This window comes from Rhizophagus irregularis, chromosome 25 (assembly GCF_026210795.1).
Source record: "Rhizophagus irregularis chromosome 25, complete sequence".
In the NCBI taxonomy this organism is placed as follows: Eukaryota; Fungi; Glomeromycota; class Glomeromycetes; order Glomerales; family Glomeraceae; genus Rhizophagus; species Rhizophagus irregularis.
This window is the reverse complement of record NC_089453.1, coordinates 631,816-641,892: the sequence shown is the minus strand read 5'-3', so window position 1 is coordinate 641,892 and position 10,077 is coordinate 631,816. Positions and strand designations below refer to the sequence as shown.

The 10,077-nt window shown below is 26.1% G+C and overlaps 2 protein-coding genes across 2 annotated transcripts; both read left to right on the top strand.

Annotated features, from left to right (window-relative positions):
- Positions 1-3,636: 3,636 nt before the first annotated feature.
- On the top strand, positions 3,637-4,643 carry OCT59_016624 (uncharacterized protein). Its single transcript, XM_025324046.2, has 2 exons — positions 3,637-3,964; positions 4,038-4,643. Exons 1-2 carry the CDS (start codon positions 3,653-3,655, stop codon positions 4,455-4,457), a joined length of 732 nt encoding a protein of 243 aa, XP_025188058.2. The 5' UTR covers positions 3,637-3,652; the 3' UTR covers positions 4,458-4,643.
- Positions 4,644-5,962: 1,319 nt separating this feature from the next.
- On the top strand, positions 5,963-6,969 carry OCT59_016623 (uncharacterized protein). Its single transcript, XM_025313065.2, has 2 exons — positions 5,963-6,294; positions 6,365-6,969. The coding sequence occupies exons 1-2, from the start codon at positions 5,983-5,985 to the stop codon at positions 6,779-6,781; spliced, it is 729 nt and encodes a 242-aa protein (XP_025188059.1). The 5' UTR covers positions 5,963-5,982; the 3' UTR covers positions 6,782-6,969.
- The last annotated feature ends 3,108 nt before the right edge of the window (positions 6,970-10,077 follow it).

The following is a 10,077-nucleotide window of genomic DNA, read 5'->3' as shown; positions in this document are numbered from 1 at the left end:
ATATCGCATCGATATTAAATTGATATTGAATCAATATCAAAATGATATCAAAATGATATCGCTTAAAAACTTAAAGTTTCTGTAAAGTAGTATTATTATCATAACTTAATATATTTTAGATAAAATTATTTTATAAATTTAATATATAAGCTAATAAAAAGCAAATTTTTTATTATTAGAAATTAATATTTTATTTATGATAATTAAATTACGTATTTATAAATATAAATCTCTAAAATACTTTACTTTAACCAGCAAATATTTTTAATAAGCTATAAAAAGCAAATTTAAAAATTAAAATTTTCAATTAAAATTTATTATTATAATTACAGTATATTATTTTATAATAATTAATAAATAATAATAAAATGTATTCTTTAAACAGTAATGTCAAATTTGCCTGTAATTTTTTAAAATAAATTATATCTAAATACAAATTTTGTCAATATGATTTGAATTATTCTATAATTCTACAGTTATATTGATCTATATTTTTAGCATTAATTATATAGTTCAATATGTGATTAATCACTAAAATTAGATACAACTAATAAAATGGATTTATTATATATAACAAAGTATATTATAACAGAAGTTTTTACAGTACATTATATTTTTATATTTAATTTGAAACTGTGTAAATTTAATTTTATGAATTTATGTTTACAAATTCCTATCTTAATTAACCTTGAAAAAATAACATCAGAAATTTTATATAATAAATTAATTTTCTTTACCATAATATTTTGCTTCATTACAAAGTATTTTAATATATTTATTTATTTTTATTATGAAATTTCAAATCCTAATGAGATGATAAAATTTAACTTTATGCATTTTTTTACAAATTCACAAAAATAATTCTTTTTTTAAGGTTTTATATAAAGTCAAATTACCAGTTTCAAACATTAAAAATTATAATAATAAAAGTTGTTTTCCATAGCAAATTCTACATTTTTATTAAGCTTTAATATAGCTATAATCAAATTCTAATGAGATCGTCAAAGTTAAATGCAAAATTTTTCAAAATTTTTTGTTATCTAAAAAATACAACTTTTGACCAATAGTTAATTTTTAATCTTATAATATAAATTAATAAATAATAATTATTATCACGTAAATTAAGATTTAAGCTTTTTGCAAAAAAAAATTTTATTAAAATAACTTTATTTTCTATAAAATTAAATGAAAACTGAATTTTCAGTAAAATTGCAGGCAAATTTGCCTGCAGTGTCTTACTATTTAAAAAATAATTATTATTATTAATTATTATGTTATATTATTATAAATACAAATTGTAAAATTTTTTATATAATTATTGCATACTTATTAGTAATGATTATATAAAAGTTTGTTAATTACAGTTATATCTTTATAGAATCCTATTTACTTATAATAAAGGTTACTGTAGAAAATAAATTAGCCCTTTATTAATAATTTTTATCTTACATTTTTTTAAATTCTATTGATTAATTAGCTAAAAGAAAAAGAATCATAATAATATAACATAAAATTTCCTTTTATAGTAAGATCTGTTAAGAATTTATATACTTAAATTTGAAGTAGAATTCTACTTTTATACAATTATCATATAAAGTTTGGTAATTATAAAGAGATCTTACTATATAATAAAAAATTATATAAAAGTTATATAAAAATATCTGTCCATTCATCTAATATATATTAAATAAAATGCAATAATAAATTACTTTAGATTTAATAATAGATTTTATTTCTTAATTAAAAAAAATACATGTAATTTAGACTGGAATTAGATAAATCTTTAAGTCTTGGCCAGAATTATCATTCAAAATTTTTGCTCCAAAATTTTGGCCAAAATTAATGGTAATTCTGGCCATGTATTGTATTTTATGTATTATTTTTTGTCTAGATTAAGATCCCCTATGTTATATTAAACAAAAAATTGGCTTGGAGTTAAGGTTGCTTGCTGAAACCTAGGGGTTTAGGCAAGATGGCATTTCGCCGAAAAGTGAAATTCTGCCAAAACTATATTAAAGTTATATTAAAAAACTGGCAAAACTTTGGAGAAAGGCGAAACTGCTGAAACTTATTATAAATGCTAAAACTGCTGAAACTCTGCCGAAACTATAATAAATCTATAGTAAAATTTTGACGAAACTAATTGTAGGATTTTGAAGAGGTTTAGACAAGCAACCTTACTTGGAGTGGCCTAATTATTATAATAATTATAGTTGCATCTGTATAGCTTTATAATAACTGCCTGACTGTACATACATGAAATTCCAAAATAGGATAATAAGTAGTTTATTTTGAGAAAAATAATTTAAAATTTTATATTATATTTAATAAAATTATATGATTTATAAATATTATAATTTAATTAGTTGTTAAATTTAATAAGAAAAAAAGAAGGGGTAAACTGAAATATTAAGTGATATATATAGTGATAAATATAAATCCTTTAAAATTTAAATATTAAATTTAAAAAAATTTGTAAAATTTATTTTAAAAATCTATTTAAGGTATCTTATCAGAACTAAGGTAGAATTTTAGGTAGAATTAAAAATACCATAAAATTCTACCTATAATATTTGCTAGTGCTGATATAGTAAGATTTAGCAATTCTATAAATTTTAAGCTTTTAGTGGGGGTGTTACAATAACATGTAGTATATCTTGTAGTATATGTTTAAATATCACGCGCGTACCATACAGATTTACATTGTTTATTACCAAATAAAGAAAGGCCTAGACCGATCTATTGTGTACCATGTCCGGTGACGGTTACTAGTGGTTGATTTATGTTGTAATGCCGGTCAGTGTTTTTATTAGATTTTTAATTCTGGCCAAAAGTACATCATAATGGGGTTCCTTAATGTACAGTGGGGGTGTACGATATTAACGTACAAACTGGCCGGAATTAACGTTAACGCTATCACGTGCAAGTGCATAACTCCTAAACTCGGGCCAGTTTGTACGTTAACTCCCACTATACGTTAAGGACGCCCCATCATAATGCTGGTATGGTGACAATTACCACTGTCACGTGTCTTTCTTCGGAATAAAACTATAAAAATGATCATTTATCGGAGTTTTTTCAGTTTTTTTCCAGAATTTTTTTTTTATAGGGATTTTCTTTCTTAAAAAGGATAATAAGTGTCGGGATAATGAATGTCGAATAATAGATTTTGAAAAGGGCAAATCCAAAAAGGATATATATACATTTAATGGCTGTTGATATTTAGTCAAGTTTATTTATCTAATTTTTTAGAAATTGATCACATATCGGAGTTTTTTTGGAATGAAAACTAGAAAATGATCATTTATCGGAATTTTCCCAGAAAATTTTTATAGGGTCACATGGTGTAAGCTTCATAGCAAAAAATAGTATTAACTTCATTGATTTGTTCCCTACATCGTACTGGGTTAAGGATTATCTATTATGAATATCCAAACAGGATGGGAAAAGGAGAATTGTCATTATTCATTATATGATTGTGAATCATTATCCATTATATATTCTCATTATATGATTGTCGAGTAATCATTAAACCTTTAATAGATAAATTAATCGATTTACGCATTTTCGTTGTTTACTACATAATCATGATGATCTAGAATTATAAAAAGAATCAAAAAATTTTCTTTTTTCCCCACTCAAAAAAAAAAAAATGACTACTCCCGATATTACTCTTTACACTTCCGGAACTCAAAATGGGGTAAAAGCTAGTGTCGTTCTTGAAGAATTGGGAATTCCTTATAAAGTAAAACAAGTTGAATTGTTAAAGAAGGAACAATATGAACCTTGGTTTTTAAAAATCAATCCGAATGGGAAAATTCCTGCTATCGTTGATCATGGTAAAGAAGATTTTCCTGTATTTGAAAGTACCGCAATTGCGATTTATCTTTGTGAAAATTATGATCCTGAAGAAAAATTACTACCGAAGAATGATCCTAAATTGAGAAGTCAAGTTATTCAATGGGTAAATATTTTATTCGCACAAAAAAATTTGATTAACTAAAAAAAAAAAATTAAAACTTCTATCAATATACTAGGTTATGTTCGAAGCTTCAGGAATTGCGCCTACGCAAGGACAATCCAACTTCTATTGCAGGTACTTCCCAGAAAAAATTCCATTCGCCATTAATAATTGTGCCAATGAAATCAAAAGACTTTACGGCGTTTTGAATAAATCATTGGAAGGAAAAGAGTATTTAGTAGGAAATAAGTTTACATTGGCGGATGCTATTAGTTATCCTATGATCAGAGGGCATTTTTTTTCTGGGGTAGAAAGTATTGATGAATTTCCAAATTTAAAAGCTTGGGTCGAGCGTATTGATACAAGACCAGCAACTCAAAAAGGGTTAAATGTACCAGTTCCTGACCAAATGAAAGAATATCGGGAAAATCCAGAAAAATTGGAAGAATTTGTACAAACAATTCAAAGTCTTATCAAAAAGCGACTTAACATGTGATAACAATCACGACGACATGAATTCAATTTACTGTATACTTTATCATAAATAAAATAAAGTTAGTTATTTCAAAGATTTGAATTTGTTATTGAGTTTAATAATATTAAACAATATCAAGTGACGATAGTGATGCAAAATCATTTTATAAAAATTAAATGATACAAATAAATTTTATTAAATAATTAATTAAAATTTCCTTATAAGGATAAACATTGGGATAAAATTTCATCATTTTCCGTAATATTTATTTATATTAAAAAATATATTGTAAGTAAACTTTACCGACGTAACTGCCGTAACAAAGTTACGTTTGCAGATGCACACAGAGAAATTTTATAATAATTTATATAATATCGAGCTACGCCACGAGTTACAACCTTTCGTTGACTTAATGAGCGACGTAGCTAAAAAAAGAAAAAGTCTGCACCCCTAATTGTAACAATGATGAAACGAAAATTATTTTTTTTTTCACGCGCCAATAAAAAAATCAATTAACCTATAAATAATTATTAGAATATGTTTCAAAAACAGGATGGTTCTCGGAAAGGTCTCGGATCATATTCAAAGTGAATGATACGCATAAAGAAAAAAGAAAGTTTCAATACTCCATTTAACGATATACTTTTATGAAACCAATAGGGTTTATTCTATACTTTGAAAGGTAAAGTGGATATAAGTAGATCTAGAAACAGAAAAGAAAGTTAGATATAAATTTTTTATTAGTGTATAAACTAGTGAAAACATATATTTTGTCATTGTCTTAAATTTCAAATCGGGCGCTACTTTCCGACGCGACTGGACATTATCTCGAATGAATAATATGTCTTTGTTGAAATGTTACTAAATAAATTTTTATTAAATATGAGATATTTTTCATTTATAAATTTTTGGGTTATTACCATGGAGAAATTTATCAAACAGAATAAATTAAATCAATGATTTTTCCTTAGAATAAAAAATAATACTTTAGCGCTTAGTAGCAAACCATAATAAAATATTACCGTGCTCACAGTACAGTACATTAACTTTTGATTTGTACCCTACAATAGGAAACGGGAACGAAAATTTGAGATTTCATTGGGTGACGATCACGTGGCGGATAGAGAAATTCACATGATCGATTTTTTTTTCGTCCTTCGCTCCGGACAATAACGCTAACTAGTCCAAGTACTGGGTTTTAGCCAAAATGGGAAATATCGAAGAGTAGTACTTTTAGAATTTCTTTAGGTAAATTGTAAAGGATTTTCATTATCCATTATGAATATTCAAACAGGATGGAAAACTTAGAATTGTCATTACCCATTATATGATTGTTGAATCATTATCCATTTATATATTCTCATTATATGATTGTGACAAAGGGAATTAAACCTTTAATAGATAAATTAAAAGATTTACGCAATTTCGTTGTTTTACAAAAAAAGCAAAATCATCATTACGTAATCATATTACGTAATCATGATGATCTAGATTATAAAAAAAGAATCAAAAAAAATTTTTTTCTTCCCACTCACAAAAAAAAAAAATGACTACTCCTGATATTACTCTTTACACTTATGGAACTCAAAATGGGGTAAAAGTTAGTGCCGTTCTTGAAGAATTGGGAATTCCTTATAAAGTAAAACAAGTTGAATTAGGAAAGAGGGAACAATATGAACCTTGGTATTTAAAAATCAATCCGAATGGGAAAATTCCTACTATTGTTGATCATAGTAAAGAAGATTTTTCTGTATTTGAAAGTACCGCAATAGCGATTTATCTTTGTGAAAATTATGATCCTGAAGAAAAATTACTACCGAAGAATGATCCTAAATTGAGAAGTCAAGTTATTCAATGGGTAAATATTTTATTAGCACAAAAAAATTATGATTAACTAAAAAAAAATTAAACTTTTATCAAAATATTAGGTTATGTTCGAAGCGTCAGGAATTGCGCCTACGCAAGGACAATCCAACTTCTATTGTAGATACCTCCCAGAAAAAATTCCATTCGCCATCAATAATTGTGCCAAAGAAATCAAAAGACTTTACGACGTTATGAATAAATCATTGGAAGGAAAAGAGTATTTAGTAGGAAATAAATTTACATTGGCGGATGCTATGAGTTATCCTATGATCAGAGGGCATTTTTTTTCTGGAATAGAAAGTATTGATGAATTTCCAAATTTAAAAGCTTGGGTCGAACGTATTGATACAAGACCAGCAACTCAAAAAGGGTTAAATGTACCAGTTCCTGACAAAATGAAAGAATATCGGGAAAATCCAGAAAAATTGGAAGAATTTGAAAAATTAATTCAAAGTTTTTTCAAAGAGAAACAAACTTAACAATCACGCGAGTATCCGACGACATGAATTCAATTTATTGTATACTTTATTATAAATAGAATAAATAAAAAGTTTGTTATTTCAAAGATTTGAATTTGATGGTGAGTTTAATAATATCAAGTGACGATAGTGATGCAAAATCATTTAATAAAAAATTAATGATACAAATAAATTTTATTAATAATTAATTATTAAGGATAAACCATTGAAAAAATTTAAAGAAATAATAATGGATAAATATAAAATTTCATCATTTTTCATAATAATTTATATATATATTGTAACAACGATGAAACGAAAATTATTTAATTTTTTTTTCACGCGCCAAAAAAAATCGATTAACCTATAAATAATTATTAGAATATGTTTCAAAAATAGGATGGTTCTCGGAAAGGTCTCGGATCATATTCAAAGTGAATGATACGCATAAAGAAAAAAGAAAGTTTCAATACGCCATTTAACGATATACTTTTATGAAACCAATGGGTTTATTCTATACTTTGAAAGGTAAAGTAGATATAAGTAGATCTAAAAACAGAGAAGCAAGTTAGATATAAAATTTTTATTAATGTATAAACTAGTGAAAATATATATTTTGTTATTGTCTTCAATTTCAAATCGGGCGCTACTTTCCGACGCGACTGTCTTTGTAGAAAAGTTATTAAATAAATTTTTATTAAATATAAGATATAACCAATTTTTTTCAAACAGAATAAATTAAATCAATGATTTTTCCTTAGAATCAAAATAATACTTTCGCGCTTTTCGTAATATTGACCCAGTGATTACGATATATTAATTTATGTAATGTCGGAGTCTGTCTCCTATAATAATTGCTTGTTTGTCATGTAACAATATCTATTGTTTGCTAGTAACTTCACTTTTTTTAGTGTTTCTCTAAGTAAATTTCGGCATTACCTTTCTTCTCTTCTTTTCCTTCTCTCGTCTCCCTCATTCATCTTTTCCTTTTTCTTTCCTTCGTCCTTTCCTTTTCTTGCTCATTCAAGAGACTTTTATAATGTTAGGTACTGTAAGTACCAAATGCAGGTAAATGATTAAATGGTTAAATGTACCCTATAAAAAGGAATGTCCAGGAAAAGTACATATAAAATGAATAGTGCATATAAATGTCTATAGAATATTTTATCTATATTTTATGGATATTTTTATAATATACATTGTATATTCTCATTTCTCACATACAGTCCCCGTGAGAACACCGCTTCTTAATTTGGACATAACTTCATTAATATCCCGATTAGAACATTACTAATTATATCAGATTGAATAGTGAAAAAATAAGTAATTTCAGATGCATCAGGAAGTTTTTAGGTGGGTCGGTCCATGTAATTCCACGTGGGTTTGCTCAGAAATACGTGGAATTCCACACATTTCCAATATCATACATGGATCCACACCGAATTTCGTGGACTTATGCCGAAAATACCACGTGTTTCGTCACAGGGTATTCGGAAAATACTGGAACTATTTAGATTTCCACATATTTCCACAGTATTTGATGTGGATTTCCATGTGGATTTTAAACGGAAAAACATTCCTGATGTGCTTCCATTATAATTAAATCTATTTATAAAGCTAAGCTGTTAACCTTTTCTTAAAATAAAATTTTCTTATTGAACTAGAATTTTTTGCATTTCTATAAGCAATACATCTCCCTCTTACAAAAAATGTCAAAATTCTAACTGAATGTTTATTATTCTAAATATCACACTAAAGCTAGAAAAATACCACCCAAAATCAAAATGATGATTATTTCACATTTTTTAATTTTATTTTATTTCATCGAGAAAACTTTAGAATATGCGTATTTTTTAAAAAAATTCTGGCGGTAAATGATCATTTTTCTAAGAAACTCAGGCACGTGATCATTTTTCTGAAAAATTTTTTATAGGGCCAAACAAATAATTTTTTAGATTTTATGAGCTTTTTATTATGATAATTGTATAAAATGCTAACTTCCATATTGTTTGAGATATTTTTCTTTTAATAATGAACTTTCTTGTTCATTTTAAAGCCCGGGTCTCAAATCCTAATGAAAATTTTGGTTTGTTTTTGAAGAAATATATTAAGAAAATAGTAGTAAAAAAAGAAGAAAAAAAAATTTATGAGCTATTTCTCAATTTAGGAAGGAATGAAATAATTTTGAAAATAGCATAGTTACTAATAGTTAAGTTATTAGCAATAATAGCATGACAAAATCTGTGTTGATACAGATGGAGGCCAAACCAAATATTCATTATATATTAAAATATATGTACTTTTGACTCCTCTTCGAAAATAAAAAAAATTCTAGTAATTTTATTATAAAGTTTATGAGTTATATTAAAAAAAACTGACCGTCATTATTTTCACCGTTACATATGTTTCTGAGCGTTCCTTTTTTATAGGCCCCCAAACTTGCACATAAATGATACCATATAAATACCATGTCTACTCTGCTTATTTAGCTTTCACAACCCTGTTTACATCATATTATCCGCTCAAGACAAGATTAGGCACTTTCACTAACTTGAATCACCATTTTATATTAAATCAATCTTATCAAGTGAATTGACCCGGTTTTGTAAACCTAATGATACTGAATGATACCAATAAAAGACTTACACAAACAAATTAAATTGTATCGTAGTGGCTGGTAACTGGGAATGGTTTACAGATAATATAAAAAATTTTTATTAATTTTGATGATTTTCGTTCATGATCTGAGGAATAAGTTTAACTAAACAAATTTGGAATAATAATATTATAAACCGCGCTTTGCTCAGATGTGTTACATTAATTTACACCAGAAATCTGAACGACGTGGATAGATATCACATCAATAAGTCACAATTAAATATTGAGTGTGTAACTGAAATTCAATATTTATTTCAAATGATTTTAAATATAAAGGTTTTCTTATTACGAATGAATTTGATTTGCTGAATGAGCCACAAATGTGGCTTATTTCAGTCAATCATTCACCTAATGTATTATCACCGAGATTCGAGGCTAAAAAAAAAAGAGGTATGGACTCTACAACAACCTATCCTTTTTTTTATAACACAAACCGGGTTATAAAGTATACGTACAACATATTATGCATTTTCGTTATTTAAATTGTCAAAGGACTAAAGTGATTAAAGAAAAACAAATAGTACAAAGTGTATTTATAATTCCTTTAATTATAAAACTGGAGATTCATAAAATGTCAATATGATTTATAATAATATTTAAATTCAAATTCATTTGTGAAAAATTGCCATTTTATAAACAACGAAAAGTAAATATCTGAT

Excerpts from the sequence above, each read along its gene's own strand:
- OCT59_016623 (XM_025313065.2), top strand. The coding sequence starts at position 5,983 with ATGACTACTCCTGATATTACTCTTTACACTTATGGAACTCAAAATGGG. Across the intron at positions 6,295-6,364 it reads GAAGTCAAGTTATTCAATGG|GTTATGTTCGAAGCGTCAGG; the intron begins GTAAATATTTTA and ends TCAAAATATTAG.
- OCT59_016624 (XM_025324046.2), top strand. The coding sequence starts at position 3,653 with ATGACTACTCCCGATATTACTCTTTACACTTCCGGAACTCAAAATGGG. Across the intron at positions 3,965-4,037 it reads GAAGTCAAGTTATTCAATGG|GTTATGTTCGAAGCTTCAGG; the intron begins GTAAATATTTTA and ends TCAATATACTAG.